The 18,073-nt window shown below is 38.9% G+C and overlaps 2 protein-coding genes and 1 non-coding gene across 11 annotated transcripts in view; 2 read left to right on the forward strand and 1 right to left on the reverse strand.

Moving 5' to 3' along the window:
• The window catches only part of RNF111 (ring finger protein 111), a 121,677-nt gene extending 109,305 nt beyond the window's left edge, over positions 1-12,372 (reverse strand). Inside the window, exon 1 of the mRNA XM_064570394.1 lies at positions 12,087-12,372. The gene's annotated coding sequence lies outside the window, so the exon portion shown is untranslated. The remainder of the gene's footprint in view (positions 1-12,086) is intronic.
• LOC123862783 (U2 spliceosomal RNA) lies at positions 5,393-5,574 on the forward strand. Its single transcript, XR_006795451.1, has one exon. It is a non-coding gene; the product is annotated as a U2 spliceosomal RNA (small nuclear RNA).
• A 531-nt stretch (positions 12,373-12,903) lies between the features above and the next one.
• SLTM (SAFB like transcription modulator) overlaps positions 12,904-18,073 on the forward strand; it is a 43,119-nt gene continuing 37,949 nt past the window's right edge. For 5 of the 9 annotated variants that reach the window (XM_054513513.2, XM_054513514.2, XM_064570383.1 and 2 more), the window contains exons 1-2: positions 12,906-13,183; positions 14,147-14,234. In XM_054513513.2, the coding sequence (XP_054369488.1) occupies positions 13,022-13,183; positions 14,147-14,234 (250 nt within the window). In that variant the 5' untranslated portion in view covers positions 12,906-13,021. Of the gene's footprint in view, positions 13,184-14,146; positions 14,235-18,073 lie in introns of all 9 variants that reach the window. The other 4 variants (XM_045899970.3, XM_045899971.3, XM_064570386.1 and 1 more) reach the window with 2 other exon arrangements.

Here is an 18,073-nt window from a genome sequence, read left to right on the forward strand (position 1 = left end):
TTTTGTCTATGTTTGAAATTTTCCATAAAAACTGAAGAAAATATAATTATGTTGAAGATCCTCAAAGAGATCAATGAAGAAGTAACATTTGTTTATGAAAAATAACAAGAAATTATAAAACAGAAATAAAACAAGAATAGATGGATACAAAATACAATTAGAAATCCCGTAAATAGGGGTGCCTGGGTGGCTCAGCTGTTAAGCGTCTGCCTTCGGCTCAGGTCATGATCCCAGAGTCCTGGGATCGAGCCCCACATCGGGCTCTCTGCTCGGCCGGGAGTCTGCTTCTTCCTCTCCCACTCCCCCTGCTTGTGTTCCCTCTCTAGCTGTCTCTATCTCTCTCTGTCAAATAAATAAAATAAAATCTTTAAAAAAAAAAAAAAGAAATCCCATAAATAGAAAAAGTAGTAATAGAAATTTACAAGAAACCCCCAAACAACCCAATTATAAATGGACAAAGATTTGAATAGCTATTTTACAAAAGAAGATATATGAATGGCTGGAATAAGCACATGGAAAGATGTTTAACATATTAATCATCAGGGAAATGCAAATTAAAATGTCAACAAAATACCACTTCACACCCACTAGTATGGTTATAATAAAAAAGACAGACAATAACAAGTGTTGGAAAAGATATGGAGAAATAGGACCCTCATATGCTGCTGATGGGTATATACATGGTACAGCTACTATGGCAGTCTCTTAGAAATTAAACATAAATTTACAATAAAACCCAGCAATTCCACTCCTAGATGTCTATCCAAGAAAATGAGAACAAGTACAAAGACTTGTACACAAATGTTCATAGCAGCATTATTCATAATAGTTTAAATTGGAAACAATCCAAATGTCTATCAACTAGCATAGAGATAACCATAATGTGGTAGTTGTATCTATATAACGGATCACTGTCAGCAGTATAAAGGAACAAACAACCAATACAGGCTACAAAATGAATAAATCTCAAAGAACCTAGATGCATAACACATGCTGTATAATTTCATTCATATGAAATGTCCAGAAAAGGCAAATCTATAGAAATATAAAGTATATTAGTGGTTGCCTAGGGCTGGGATGTGGGAACAAGGGTGACTTCAAATTGGCATGAGGGATTATTTTGGTGTGATAGAATGTTCTAAAACTGGATTATGAGGACAGTTGTACAACTTTATCAATTTACAAAAAATCATTGAATTGTATAGTTTAAATGGTATGCAAATTTGCTATAGATTGAATGTTTGTGTCCCCCCCATTCATATGTAAGCAGAGTCCTCATGAATAGGATTAATGCTCTTATAAAAGAGGATCCAGAGAGCTCTCTTCATCCTTTCTGACCTCACCAGACACTGAATCTGCTGGCCCCTTGATCTTGGACTTCTGAGCCTCCAGAAAAGTGAGAAAAAAATTTCTGTTCTTTCTTAGCCACTCAGTCTATGGTGGTTTTCTTATAGCAGCCCAAAGGGACTAAAACAAAATTATACCCCGATGAAGCAACTATTAACAGTTTCTTATGTATTCTTCCAGATACGTCTAGATGTTTACATACGTAATTATACACATTATTTTTCCCTCACAAATTATAGCATACCATTCAAACTATCTTCCAGTGTCTAGTTCTGTTTGATTTTTAAGAAAGATCCTGTAGATCTTTCCATAGTAGTATATGCATTGATCCATCATTTTTATAAATATGTACTGAGCATTCTGCTATATAACCATACCACTAATGAATTTTTAGATTATTTCCATCAATTTTGCTATTGTAAATAATGCCACAGTAAATATCTTGGTGCATGTGCATATTTCATATAAGTGTGCTATTACCTACAAGAATGCATTATTACCTATGAGTAGAATTTCTGGGCCAAAGGGTCCATGCATTGTAATTTTGTTATATGTTTTCAAATTGATCTCCATACAGGTGAATTTACAGTCCAGTCAGCAATGCATGAGGATATACTGACAACACATTTTTGACAATACAACTTAACAAACCTTTAATCTCCATGCCAACCTAAAATGTTATGACAAAAAAAGGCACTTTACATTAGCTTGTCTCTTAGAAGAACAGAAATTCTCTTTCCACTTGGAACAACCTTATGTGAAACTTTGATAACTTTGTGAATGGGACAAATTCCTCAAAAAACACAAATTACCAAAGCTCACTCAAGTAGAAATAAACTACCCGAAGAGTCACATATCTTGAAGAAATTGATTTTGTACTTAAAAACTTCATACACACACACACACACACACACACAAAAGAAATTCTAGACTTGGAGGGCTTCAATGAGGAACTCTGCCTAACATTTAAGGAAAACATGATATTAGTTCTATGTATACTTTAGCAAAAATACAAGATAAAGAAATATTTCCCAAATCATTTTGTGGGACCAGCATTACCTTGACATCAAAAGCAGATAAAAACATTACAAGAAAGAAAACTTCATATCCCATAAAAATAGATTAAAAAATCCCTAACAATGGGGTGCCTGGCTGGCTCAGTGATAGAGCACATGACCCCTAATCTCAGGGCCATGAGTTTGAGCCCCACATTGTGGGTAGAGTTTACTCAAAGAAAAACCTTAACAAAATATTAATATAATCCAGCAATCTTTAGAAGAATAATATATAATTTACGGAACAAAAATAATTTTTAGGAAAATTTAAATTTTCCAATTGGAGATTACCAAAAGAGAGCAAGGTTGACTCAATATGCAAAAACAAATCAATTGAGTTAACCATATCAAAGACTAAAAAAGAAAAACCATATGATCATCCAATAGACACAGAACAATTATTTAACAAAATTCAACATCCAGGGCTCCTGGGTGACTCAGATGGTGAAGTGTCTGCATTCAGCTCAGGTCATGATCTCCAGGTCCTGGGATTGAGCCCCATGTCGGGCTCCCAGCTCAGCAGGGAGTCTGTTTCTCCCTCTCCCTCTGCCTCTCCACCTGCTTGTGCTCTCTCTGTCAAGGATCTCAAAGAGCAAAATGATTTTCAAAAAGGAGAACAAATTTGGGGACTCACGCTATCTAATTTCAAGAGTTATTATAAGGCTACAATAACCAAGACAGTCTGGTAATCCTGTAAGGATAGACACGTAGCTCAATGGAGCACAATGGTGTCCAGAAATAGATCAACTGAGTTTCTTTCTCTGAAAAAAAAAGAAAAAAAGATTTATTTGTCAGAGAGAGAGAGCACAAGCAGGGGGAGCGACAGGCAGAGGGAGAAGCAGGCTCCCTGCTGAGCAAGGAGCCCAACATGGGACTAGATCCCAGGACCCCTGGATCATGATCTGACTGAAGGCAGACGCTTAACTGACTGAGCCACCCAGGCATCCTAGATCAACTGAGTTTCAACAATGTTGCCAAGATAATTCAACAAGGAAAGAATAGTTTTTTCAACAAACGGTGATAAGACAATTATACTTCCACATTAAAACGAATTTTGACTGTTACCTCACACCATATAAAAAATTAACTCAAAATGGATCAGAGGCTTAAGAGCTAAAACTTAATACTTTAAGAGGGGGCACCTGGCTGGCTCAGTTGGTGAAGCACGTGACTCTTGATCTCAGCGTTGTAGGTTTGAGCCCCACATTGGGTGCAGAAATTACTTAAAAAATAAAACCTTAAAAAAAAAAACACAACACTTTTAGGAGAAGACATCAGACAAAATCTTTGTGACCTTGGGTTAGGCAAATGTTTCTTAGCTAAGATGCAAAAAGCATGAATCATGAAAAGAAATGACAGACTGGACATCCTTAAAGTTTAAAAGTCCTGACATTTGAAAGTATCCCTCATAAAACGATGGTATGAGTTAGAAACCAAGAGAAAATATTCAAAAGACACATATATAAAAAAGGAGTTATATGCATAGTATTAAAAAAACCCATTAAAACCTAGTAATAGTGAGACAACCCAATTTTTTAAATGAACAACAAAAAGATTTGAACACTTCATCACATACTGATGGCAAATTAGCACATGAAAACATATTCAAAGTTATTAGTCATTACAGAAATGTAAATTAAAACAACAACACTACATAACTACTAAAATGGTTAAAATGAAAAAGACTGTCCATATTCATATTAAGTCCTAATAAGGATTTAGAGCAACTGAAACCCTCAGATATTGCTGGTGGGGATGCAAAATAGCATATCTAGAAAACAGGTTGGCAGTTTCTCCTGAAGTTAAACATACAATTACCATACTACCCTTTTTTGGTATCTACCCCCACCTCAAAATGAAAACATATGTCCACACAAGTACCTGTATGTTAATGTTTACAGCTGCTTTATTCATAATATTAAAATTAAAAACAACTCAAATTTGAGCCCATCAACTGGCTTCATACTATATGATTCCATTTATATGGTAAACTGGAAAAGGCAAAACTATAGTAACAGAAATCAGATCAATGGTTGCCAGGACCTGGGAATTCACCAGTGTTCTCTTCCAGGACTGATTTCATCTCTTATATTTAAATACTAATCCATTTGGAATGTATCCTGGTATTAGACATTGATTCCCTTTAGTTATTAAAAGTCCCAACTTTTGATAACACATTATTACATACTTAATAAAACAGCTAAAATTTTAAAAAGTGAAAATACCAAACACTGGCAAGAATATGGAAAACCTAGATGTCTTATAAATTGCTGGTAGAAATATAAAATGGTAAAGCCACACCAGAAGAGTTTGGAAGTTTATTAAAAAACGAAACATACATACAACATGACTTTTTGTTCTCTACTATTGGAAGCTCTTTTTATATCAGGGATACTAAGCTTTTGTTTTTGACATGCCATTCACGCTCCTGGGCATTTGTCCCAGAGAAATGACTAGAGTTCACACAAAAACCAAACTGTGGTACGTTCATACGATGGGAAACTACTCAGCAACAAAAAGGAACAAACTATAAATACATGCAACAGCTTGGATCTCTAGGGACTTACGCTGAGAAAAAAAAGACAATTTCAATGGGTCCCATATTCTATGATTCCATTTGTGTAACATTCTTCAAGTGAAAAAATTATAGAGATGGAGGACAGATTAGTAGTTGCCAGGGGTTAGGCTTGTGGGGGTGGGAGAAAGGAGTGGGTGTGACTATAAAGAAGTGGCACAGGGAGATATTTGTGTGATGGAATAGTTCTGGGTCTTCACTGAAGTGTATCAAGAATCTTTGTATGAGATAAAAATAGCATGGAAATATACACACCCATTGTACCAATATCAATGCCCGATTTTGATATTGTAGTATAGTTACAAGAGGTGTAATGATTTGGAGAAACTGGATGAAGGGGTCATGGGAACACTCTGTACTATCTTTGTAATTTCCTGTGAATTTATAATTATTTTAAAACAAAAAAAATTAAGCAATCACTTCTCGGTCTTTTGGCTAAGATCAAGTGTAGTATTTGCTCTTTTCAGTTTAATATATGATACGTCCTCTGAGGACAATATATTAAATGGATTTTTGGAGCAGGGAGATGGAATAGGAAATTGTGCACTCCATGTATCGACCTGGTATTGCAGTACCTCCAGGAACAGTGCAGCCCCTCAGGGGAAATACCCAGGTGTCTAAGTTCAGCTGGAGCTGTGGGGGGTTGTTTATCTGAGATCATGTGTGTTGGATGCTTCTGCCTTCTAGTGTCTGGTCTGGAGGCTTGTGTCTGGCTTCCTGGAGGCATAGGTATATATACGCACTATGGTCTTCTATTTATTTATTTAAAGATTTTATTTATTTATTTGAGAGAGAGAGGAGGAGAGAGAATATGAGCAGGGGGAGGAAAAGAGGGAGAGAGACAAGCAGACTGTGCACTGACTGCTGAGCCCTATGCGGGGCTTGATCCCTTGACCCAGAGATCATTTTCTGAACTGAAACCAGGAGTCAGATGCTTAACCCACTGAACCACCTAGGCACCCTTACCCATTCTACTATTAACTGACATTTGTTGGGTTTCTAGGTTGGGGCTATTACAAATACTGCTGCTATGTGTATTTGTTTTCCCATAAACTATATACTTAAGAGTGAATTTCTGGGTCAAAAGATATGTGGTTCTGTAAATTTATTAGATAATTTTAAACCGCTTTCTAAAGTAGTTGTATCCATTTTTACTCCGACTTAATGCCGCTTCCAATTACTCCACATCTTTGCCAACACTTGGTATTGTTAGTTTCTCTGATTTAGGCATTATGCTGGGGTATAAAGAGGTATCATTGTAGTTTTAATATATAATTTCCTGATTACTAATGAGATTGTGTGTGTTTGTGTGTGCATGCCATCTGACTTTTCTCTTTGGTGTAGTATGTTTTTAGACTTGATCATTTTTGGGGCACCTGGGTGGCTCAGTCAGTTAAGCATCTGCCTTCGGCTCAGGTGATGATCTCAGGGTTCTGGGATGGAGCCCTGTGTCAGGCTCTCTGCTCGGGGGGAGTCTGCCTCTCCCTCTCCCTCTGCTCTTTCCCCCAAAATTCTCTCTCAAACAAATAAATAAAATCTTTTTTTTTTTTTTTAAGATTTTCATTTCTTTTTTGACAGCAAGAGAGACCGCGAGAGAGGGAACACAAGCAGGGGGAGTGGGAGAGGGAGAAGCAGGCTCCCCGCGGAGCAGGGAACCCGATGCGGGGCTCGATCCCAGGACTCCAGGATCATGACCTGAGCCAGAGGCAGATGCTAAATGACTGAGCCACCCAGGCACCCCACAAATAAATAAAATCTTAAAAAAAAAAAGACTTGACCATTTTTTTCCCACTGACTTGGTATCTTAATTTGTAGGAGTTCTTTGTAGATTATGGTTATGTACCCACTATTGGTTGTATGTGTTACAAATATCTCTCACTCCATGGTTTCCCTTCTATTCTCTTAATGGTAGCTTCTGATAAGCGGAAATTCTTAATTTTAATGTCGCCAAATACATCATTTTTTTCCTTTGTAGTCAGTGCTTTTGTATCCCTTTTTCTTTTCTTTTTTTTTTTTAAAGATTTTATTTATTTATTTGAGACAGAGAGAATGAGAGACAGAGAGCATGAGAGGGAGGAGGGTCAGAGGGAGAAGCAGACTCCCCGCTGAGCAGGGAGCCCGATGCGGGACTCGATCCCGGGACTCCAGGATCATGACCTGAGCCGAAGGCAGTCGCTTAACCAACTGAGCCACCCAGGCGCCCCTCCCTTTTTCTTTTTTTAAGATTTCTTTATTTGTCAGAGGGAGCACAAGCAGGAGGAGCAGCAGGCAGAGGGAGAAGCAGGCTCTCCGCTGAGCAGGGAGCCTGATGCGGGGCTCGTTTCCAGGACCCTGGGATCATGACCTGAACTGAAGGCAGAGGCTTAACCGACTGAGCCACACAGGCGTCCCAGTGCTTTTGTATCCTTATAGTTTTTTTCCTAATCCAAGGTCATGATAATATTCTTCTAATATGATCTTTGAGGAGAGACAAACCTGAGGGCTGACCCTCAAATCATCAAGTGACCCTGCTTGAGCTGGGACATTAACCTTCTGCCCTGATGCTGGGATTTACACCATTGGCTCCCCTGGTTCTCAGGCCTTTAGACTTTGGTTGGAATTACGCCACTGACTTTCCTGGGTGTAAGGCCAGGAAATCTTCTTTTACTTCTTTTTTAATAATTATTATTATTTTAAGTAGCCTCCATATCCAGCATGGAGCCCAACCCAGGGCTTGAATTCAGGACCCCGAGATCAGGACCTGAGCTGAGATCAAGAGTTGGATGCTTAACTTCTGAGCCAGCCAGGTGCACCAGGAAATCTTGATCCATAGATTCAAGAAGTTCGACAAAACCCAAGTAGGATACATTTTTTAAAACCATACATCAGGACAGAACTTCAGATTGCAGATGGAAGATCTTGGGATTTCTTAGCCTCCATAACTGTGTGAGATTATATATATATATATATACAATCTCTCTCCACACACACACACACAAATATGTCTCCTATTGGTTCAAGTTTTCTCTGGAGAACCATAATACATATAAACCTAAAAGTAATAACATTTTGTTAATGGATTAAATATTTCAGATAAATGATTGTCAGTCTAGATTAAAAACAACAACTGTATGTTACTTAGAAAAGCGTATCTTAAAAACATGCAAAAGGAGGCACCTGGGTGGCTCAGTCAGTTAAGCGTCTGACTCTTGATCTCAGCTCAGGTCTTGATTTCAGAGTCATGAATTCAAGCCCCATGTTGGGCCCCATGTTGGGCTCAACACTGGGTATGGAGCCTACTTAAAGAAAAAAATTAAAAACATGCAAAAAGCAAGGCACCTGGGTGGCTCAGTTGGTTAAGTGTCTGTCTTTGGCTCAGGTTGTGATCCCAGAGTCCTGGGATCGAGCCCCGCATCAGGCTCCTTGCTCAGTGGGGAGTCTGTTTCTCCCTCTGCCTGCCGCTCCCCCCGCTTGTGCTCTTTCTCTTTCTCTGTCAAATAAATAAATAAATAAAATTTTTTAAAAAAACATGCAAAAAGCTTGAAGGCAAAAGTTTGGAAAAAGACACACTTTGTAAACTCTACCCTAGAGAAAGCTGGTAAAGCATTCAAGCAAAATAAAAACTACTAAAGATAAAAGGCTCACTTAATTATGAAGGTGTAAAAACTGTATATTTGTATACATCTAATAACAAAGTCTTAAAATACATGAGGTAACATTTGACAGTTCTACAAACAAATCCACATTCTTGTGAAATTCTTTTTTTTTTTTTTAAAGATTTCATTTATTTACTTGTCACACAGAGAGAGAGAGAGAGACAGAGACAGAGACAGAGAGAGAGGGAGAGCAAAAGCAGGGGGAGCGGCAGGCAGAGGGAGAGGGAGAAGCAGGCTCCCCACTGAGCAGGGAGCCCAACATGGGGCTCAATCCCCGGACCCCAGGATCATGACCTGAGCCAAAGGCAGACACTTAACTGACAGCCACCCAGGCATCCCTTGTTGAGAAATTATTTTTTTAATTTTTAAAAAAATTTTTATTATATTATGTTAGTCACCATACATTACATCATTAGTTTTCGATGTAGTGTTCCATGATTCATTGTTTGCATATAACACCCAGTGCTCCATGCAGTACGTGTCCTCCTTAATACCCATCACCAGGCTAACCCATCCCCCCACTCCCCTCCCCTCTAGAAACTTCAGTTTGTTTCTCAGAGTCCATAGTCCCTCATGGTTCATCTCCCCCTGCTGTGAAATTCTTAACACATCTCTCACAGTAATTAATATAACAAGACACAGAAAATAAGTAAGAAAAGAAAAGGTTTGAACTTTCTATTTTGTCAAGCATTTTTATTATTTTTGGGGGGCATTTATCTGATTTACCTCTTCTGTCATTACCAGAAGCTATACACTTTCCATTAGGGGAAGGACACGACATCTCAACGGCTGCCAATAGTAAATATCTGGGCCAAGCAGAGATATTTCAAGATGAGAAAGTTTTTAAAGCCTATTAGAAAGTGAGGGTAGGGAACAATGATATTGGACAGAAAGATGTTAAGCAGAGACTAAGGTCTCTCAAAAAAAAAAAAACAGAGTGAATAGTAGAAATTGGGCCTTAGCATTAGGAGGAAGGTAGAAAATTCTCTTTGGGAATGCAAATAAACTTTGGTGGAAAACAAGACATTGTAACAACAACAACAACAAAATGCAATGGATTTGAAATCATCCTGGATCTTCCTTTTACTAACTCTATACTCTTGGACCAGTTATTGACATTTTGAACCTCAGGTTTCTTGTCCATAAAATAAAGATCATTCTATCTAACCCTATAAGGGTTAAATTTTCCTATTATAGGCTCTCAGAGCACTGTGTCTATTTTCCTTCAAGCAATTTATTACTGAGAGTCTACATTGTGTTAGGAGCCCACACAATGGTGAACAAAATAGAGCAGGTTTATCATTATCTTCCTAGGACCTGGCAAGCCTAGCAGATAGTAAATATTCAACAGCTATTTCTTAAACGATGAGCTTATATAAAAACAAAAACAAAGCCCATAATGAGTGCAAAAGTATTCAGTAAATGGCAAGAGGCTTTCTACAATAAAATACAGGTTATTATTACCTTTTAAGTAGTGTTCTTGATGCAGGAAAAAATATCATACTAAAGAAACATTCATTTAAAGGTGAATTACTGGGGTGCCTCAGCGTCTCAGTCGGTTAAGTGTCTGCCTTTGGCTCAGGTCATGATCTCAGGGTCCTGGGATCGAGCCCCGCATCAGGCTCCCTGCTCCTCGGGAAGCCTACTTCTTCCTCGCCCACTTCCCCTGCTTGTGTTCCCTCTCTCACTGTGTCTCTCTCTGTCAAATAAATAAATACTTTCGGGGTGCCTGGGTGGCTCAGTCAGTTAAGCGTCTGCTTTCAGCTCAGGTCATGATCCCAGGATCTAGGGATCAAGCCCCGCATCGGGCTCCCTGCTCAGCGGGAAGTCTGCTTTTCCCTCTCCCTCTCCCACTCCCCTGCTTGTGCCTTCTCTCTCTCTCTAATAACTAAATAAAATCTTTAAAATAAATAAATAATAAATAAAATCTTTAAAAAAAATAAAGGTGAATTACTTAGATAAGTAATTTCAAAAACCAAAAATCATAGGTTAAATGACAAAATCAAATATTCTAGATGTTAAATGAAAAAATATTTTTTCCTCCATTTTATTTTCTATCACATAGAATTAGATTTATGTATTATGTATAGCTTCAAACTTATAAAAAGAATTTAAACAGTATACAATTAACAACCTTATGCCCTTCATCTGGATTTCCTAATTATTAAAATTTTTGCCACATTTGTTTCCTCAATTATTAACATTTTGCTACACTTACTTTAGTGATTTGTAACATATTGCCACATTTGTTCTCCCCATCCAAGCCATTTGAAAGTAAATTGCAGACAGAAAGATACTTCACTTCTAAGAACCTCAGCAAGTATGTCCTAAGAACCAAGACATTCGACATAACCATGATACAACATTCCAGATATTTAACACTGGTACAATAAAGCAATCTAATTTACAGTCAGATTTCCCAATTGTCTCAAATTTCCCAGTTGTTCATTTAGTAGCTTTTTTTGATCCAGAATCCAAACAATCACACGAAATTTAGTTTTCAATCCCTTTAGTGATCTTTATTTCAGAACTGCTCTACTACTTTTACTTTTATGATACTGCCTTTTTTTTGTAGAATCTAGAGCTTTTGTTTTGTTGAATGCCCTACAATTGTCTGATTGTTTTCTCATGATGAGATTTGGGTTAAACATTCTTGGCATTTTGGCAGGTGATGTGTCCTTCTCAAATGATCAGATCAGAAGGCATAGATCTCCTTTTTAAAGATAACGCCATTATTAAATTTTTTCTTAAGACAAAGAAAAACTCATTCACTTTAACTATCACATTAGTTTTTGGCTAGTACAACTGCTCTTTACAAGTATTCACCCGTATTCACAAAGGTGGGCCAGTGGGCACTAGTGGACACAAGGCAGGTGGCGTAGTGGGAGAGACACTGGAATGAGATCTTAGGTTCAGTGTCAATTTGGCCAATAATTAGTGTGGGTCCCTGGATAAATTTCTAAAAATCTTCACTGAGAGAGAGAGAGGACTGCGCCATATTTCCAAAGATCCTTTGAATTCTAAAATTCTATTGACTGTGAATGAAGTTATAGTAGAGACAGAGCTGGACTTGGAATCAGGAGACCTGGATTTGAGCACCGGTTCTGCCACATACCAGCTATGTGAACATGCACAAGCCATTTAATCTCTCTAAGCCTCGCATAGATTTACCCCACAGAGTTCAGAAGGATTAAGAGGGTTATTGCATGTCAAAGCACATTATAAACTGTAAAGAACTACCAGAATGTCAAGTATTATTTCATTATGTCCAGTTTTTCTTCTTTTGATCTAATTAGTCAATCAGAAAAAACGACATAAAGGGAGACAGACCTCAATTTAAATTTTAAAACCAGAAAATGACAGTATAATTAATTGTGCGTCATAATCAGTGTATGGAATTTACAGAATCGTTTTATTCCATAAATGCTTATGCTTCGTAAATAATGCTGACTGAAGTTACGAATAGGTACTCACTTGTACAGGCCGGTCCTTCCTAAGAAGATGGTGATTGTTCTTGGGATCCCAAATTTTGCGGGGGCAAAACAGTGAACACAGTGTATGAAAATGGAAACAAGTATTTAGAAACTTCCTCATTCCGCGATCAATTTCGTGTTGCGCCCCCAGGTCCACCGGAGGGGTTGGCAAACTGAGGCCAATGCAGAGGGGAAGTTGTCCTGGTTTTCCAGCGAGCGGGGACAGCCCTGGGATAAACTAAGCCTCTTTGGGCTGAAGGCGTGTTTTCCCCTGAGCCAGCTAGTGGGACCTGTCACCCAGGCCAGCCCTTTATATTCTTAGAACTCTTAGAGCCCTTTATATTCTTTATTTTCTAAAACTGCCCTACGGTTTCTTTCTGGCCTTCTGATTGGAACTCGGGAAACCTAGTTCGCTAGCGCACACTGGCCACATTTTTTTCGATTATTCAGCAGGACTGATAAAATATCTCCCTGGAAGAGGTTCAAGGCGCGCACACGCCCCTCGGTTTGTGTTGAGTAACGCACGAACTATCTATGCCGTGAAGTGCCTGACACTGTTGTTGCTCAAGACTCCACGCACTGCCAGGAAATGGCTAACGAAGCAGCGGGAGAACGGCGGCGCAGAGGACGTTGGTGCGGTTGGACGTGCCTGACCTCCCAGCCCACGCAAGGGGTCGCGCCGCCCAGGTGGCCGCGGCCGGCTCCGCGGAGCGCGCCGGGCGCCGTCCCCCGCGCCAGTGCGCACGCGCGCCCGTCATCCGGGTGCTGGCCGCGGCTGCAGGTTGCGCTGGGGTGGCGGACAGGGGGCGGGGCCAGCGGCTCATTGTGCGCAGCGCTGCGCGGCGCCGGCGGCCGCCGAGGCCTGGGTCGAAGTTGGCGCTGCTGCCGCCGCCCTGCAGCCCACTCGCTGCCTCGGCAGCGCGCTGCTCTTCTAAAATGGCTGCCGCTACCGGTGCTGTGGCACCCTCGGCCGCCTCGGGTCAGGCGGAAGGTAAAAAGATCACTGATCTGCGGGTCATCGATCTCAAGTCCGAGCTGAAGCGGCGGAACTTAGACATCACCGGAGTGAAGACTGTGCTCGTTTCCCGACTCAAGCAGGTGAGGCCCGGCGAGGTCCGGGAAGGGGAGCTTAGGCCGCGCCTCGGAGCCCCCACTTCCGCCGCAGCCCCCGGCCGCCCGCAGTCGCCGGGGCCCGTGGGGCTGCGCGGTGGGGAGGCCCCGGGCGGCGCCCGCGCGCGCGAGGAGGGTGAGGACCCTCCCGCGGCGCCTCCGCCCCCGCGAGCCTAGCTGGGCCTGCGAGGGGCCCGCGAGCCGCCCGGGACTGGCCGTCGCAGCCGAGCGCGCCCCTGCCTCCCCCGGGACGTCCCCGCCAGGCTGCGAGGGCTGCCCACGGCCGGCGCGGCCTCCCAAGGGCGATCGTGGAGACCCGGGAGGCGCTCGGTCCCCAGTCTTCAGCGGTGGTGAGCGCGTGCATTTCTTGGCCTCGGAGGGACTGGTTACTTCGGTGACTTCTGCGAAGTTACCGTTTAATTGTGCCCAACCGTTTCCTCCCCATCTTGGGGGGGAATTGGTAGTGGGAGTTGAGGGGTGGGTAAGAGAGAGGGTTTGTTTTCCGCTGGGTTTTCAGTTTTTGCATTAGAGCAGTAATCTGCTTTTTCATCCCTGATTATCTTTCTGATTTGAGTGAGCGTTGGAATTGTAGTAGAGGAGAAATAAGTTTGCATTCTAGAAATCAGGAAAACTCTTTTTAGTTATTTACTTTCATAGCTAGCAACTTTTCTGCAGTTGAGAATATTTACTTTTGTTCAGTATGATAATATGTGATATTTAATTATCTCGACTCGGTAGAATTTAAAACTCCATGTGATTTTCATACCTAATGGTATTTCCCCGTGAAAGTTTCTCTCACTCGTGTAGTTTAATTGCTCTTTTTGAAGTCGGTTTATGAAATGACTGGCAATTCTAATGTCTTGAGGCTTGAGGTTTGCTAATTTTTTTTTCGTTTTTATAAAATAAGTTTAGATAGATTGTGTAGCATATTAACTTCTCTTTCTAATGTAGGCTATTGAAGAGGAAGGAGGCGATCCAGATAATATTGAATTAACTGTTTCAACTGATACTCCAAACAAGAAACCAACCAAAGGCAAAGGTTGTTACGAGTTATGAACATATTTTAAAATATATTTTGGTTATATAACTTGCCTCTGCTCTTGTGCCACTTGCCCTGTTTATATAGTGCTACTCTTTGCTATTTCCCTCTGGCACTCTGCCTTCTTGGGTCAAGGAAGAAAAGTTACTGTTGCCAGGCTCTGGGTAACTTGTAACCCTTAAGATTTGGCTGAAGCTGACCTGAAAGAGACCAGTTCTTTATTGCTTCCAAAAAAAATCACAAAGTCCAGTTTCATAATGTTTCTTCCTTCATAGAGCGAAGACCTGAAGAATAAAATACAGTTTAATACATGTCTACCTTGCCCCACAATTGGCAGAGTATTGATGGAATTCCTTCCGAATCTTTCACCTTGGCTCCTGCTGTTTTTTCTAGTATATTAAAATTTTATAACCTTTATGTTTAGTATTTTGTTTTACTTGGTGAACTTAATTTCCATTTATGCTATTATACATTCTAATTTTCAGTGAAATTCAAAAAGACCTCACCAATCATACTAACAAGGTAGGGAAAATCCATGATTAATTTAGCTTTAAAAAAATTATAGGGATATGTTAAAGATTTTAATTTTATAATTTTTAAACTAGGCCAGAATATATTTCTAGGATATGGTGATTTAATGAATAGGGGAAAGTGGTTTTAAATTAACATTTTGACAATATAAATGGGACTTAGATATTTTTTAAATGTTCTGGTAATTGAAGTCTTGACTTGAATAATTATAAATTTCTCCCACCCTCTCATAAGTACAGTGGCAGAGGGTGGACATGATGTGGGTATCTGGATCCTGGTACCTATTTACAAGTTCCATGTAGAGTGTGTCAGTATGCAAATACTGCTCTGTCTGCCGTGGACCAGATTGATTGTAACTAGGTAAAGTGATCGAATGGATTAACCTTGAAAAGATGGGAATATTAACATTTGATCTTAAGCAATCTGTAGGTATTAGGACCAGGCAGATCTCGATGCCATTTCACTATTTGAGTCTTCAGAGGTTTGCAAGAGTCCCCCTTTTGTGCTAGAGGAAATTGAACAGGGCTAAGGAGTCCTGGGTGGGATGGGAATGACAGAGGTGGACCTGGAGTTTAGAGGAATAACAAAGTTATCTTGAAGATCTGTGTCTTACTTAATGTAACTCTGACTCAGTGTATCACTTTGAGAGATACATTTCCCTGGGTTGAGAGAAGCTTGTGCTGAGAAGCCTATGCTGACAAACCAGAGGTTATTTCAAAATGAAGCATAGAAATTCTGGAAATAAATATATCAGGAATTAACCATTTCTTGTAGTGATTTTGATTCATGTCATTTATTTAGCACATTGAGATAGTTTAACAGATGCTGTGTATTAATCATAGTACCAGATTATTCAAGCTGATTATCAATTTTAGCATTGAAAGTAAACCTCATCTGATATCGTCACTCTCACCTATTTTTAATTTCTCTCTTTTTCAGTTATTAGGAACTTCGTTTGTCTTACCCTTAGAAATAATTTCAGCAGGGGGCGCCTGGGTGGCTCAGTTGGTTAAGCGACTGCCTTCGGCTCAGGTCATGATCCTGGAGTCCCGGGATCGAGTCCCACATCAGGCTCCCTGCTCAGCAGGAAGTCTGCTTCTCCCTCTGACCCTCCTCCCTCTCATGCTCTCTGTCTCTCATTCTCTCTCTCGCAAATAAATAAAAAAAAAATTAAAAAAAAAAAGAATTTCAGCAACATGAAATTTTAAGAAGTTTTTTCTTTTCTTTATCTATATACAATGTGTGTGTGTATATATATAATCAGTTAATTTTTTTCTTTTACATGGATTATTAGGATACTTGAACTTTAATTTTTCCATAACACTGATATTAAGGTGTCTTGTGGTCTTTAGAAGTTGTAACATTTAATCATTCGTTGGTAGCAGACTACTACTGAGTACTTCATGAGACTCATTCTAGGACATGCACGATAAATAGCTCTTGTCTCCTTAAATTCCATTTATCATTGTTCTGAAAATTCTATGAATTACAAAGAACATGCTGTAAATCCCAAACTGAGAACCTGGTTTGAATTAACATGCAATTAAAGATGCTTATATATAAGATTATTTTAAATTAAGTTTTAAAATAATGTTAAAAATAAAAATTATAAAAATAGTAAAAATCAAATTTGAATATGGAAATTTAAAAATAAATTTTAAAATCAAGCATTCAAGAAATTAAATATTATTTTGATGTGATGTCAGTTTTTTAGTCTAATTGCTGAATTACTACATTCCAAATCTTACTTTACTCAACAGTATCGACCTTGAAAATAACTTCATCTTGGTCATACCACCTTTCCTTCAGTGGTCTGTTTCCTTTTTTTGTAAAATTGGAATTTTTACTAGATCATCTGTAGGACTCTTAGTTCTGAAATTTAATGATTATATATGGTTGGGAGTCAGAAGAAAAATGCTTTCTGTTCAACTAAAATAGATGTATAAGGAAGGAACTGTAAAACTCATAGGTGCTCAGTCAGTATAAATATTTTTTAGGACAGATTATTAGAAAAGGAAAACAAAGAAAGGGATTACTTAGAGGTGGTCATGCTGACATCAGCAAGATACGGCATATAATAGCTTGTCAGGAAAATAATTCTTATGGTAATCTTAAGGTATCAAGTAAAAGTTAAGTGATGTTAAGAAAGCAAGAGAGAAGCTTAATGGGTCTGGATAAATTACTTAGGTGAAATATTAACCTTATTCTCTTATAAATGCTGGGTCACTATTTCTTTAAAAAATTTATGTTACAGTATTTGTGTTTAGAATAGAGGAAAAGGGATCTGTATTCTTAACTATATTTTAGAATATTTTTTAAAACAAGTTTGTGCTTATAATGTTGATAGTGTTATAGTTCTAATATTGTTTATAAAATCTGTTTGCATGCGGTTAATATGATGAAACAGTTTGTAGCTTATATTGGTTGTCTATTCTGAGTCTTTTTACAACTTTCTTTGCTATGAACTTTTTTTTTTTTTTGCTATGAACTTTTTAATAAGTAGCATAGAAGAAAGCTTTATACCGGGAAGATTTACTGTCGTATTATTTGGGTGTGTGCTAAGAAAGCAGTTAAACAGGTAGAGCTAACTCCTCATTAACTTGTTTTAGAGATTATAGATTTAAGGTTTCTTTTGCTTTACCTGATGATGGCATATCATATTCTTTTGATTTTCAACCTTTAGAGTCACCTGTAAACTTCAGCAAAAGTTATTTTATGTGGTTAATCAGTATAGTATTCGGAATTACATATGACGCAGTACTTATTGATGTTGAAATGTGTGCAATACATGCAAGCTTAGTAAGGTTCAAACCACTACATGAAATCTGATTTTTTTCCTCCAGTAGGAACAAGTATAATTTGGGGTTATAGGTTTATCCAAACATCTAATGCCTAATTTTATGTGGAAAATACCTCTGACAATGTAATTAATTGTATGCTTACTGTATAAAGCTTCCTAAAATTTGTGTCTGATAAGGATATAGTAAACCACATAAAATGCATTTAACATAATACATTATTTTAATGGACTTTAATTCTTGCCTTTTTTTTTAACTTGGGTGTTAAGGAAACTAATCAGATTGTGGCATTGAGAAGAGCTTTGGGGACAGAATTGTCATAAATATTTTTGGATACCCACTAGGCTAGAAAGTTTGTGAGAGTAAGGACATAGTCTTTTGTTTACATTAGTCTCTGTAATGCTTAGCATGGTGTTAGGCACATATTAGGTACTCAGAAAATATTTGTTGAATGAATCCTAAGGGCCATATGATGGCTTTCTTAACTGCTTTTAAAAATACATCTTTTGG

Source organism: Mirounga angustirostris, unplaced genomic scaffold (genome assembly GCF_029215605.1).
Source record: "Mirounga angustirostris isolate CCGP_5_RB_7025 unplaced genomic scaffold, mMirAng1.0.hap1 SCAF_9, whole genome shotgun sequence".
Lineage (NCBI taxonomy): Eukaryota > Metazoa > Chordata > Mammalia > Carnivora > Phocidae > Mirounga > Mirounga angustirostris.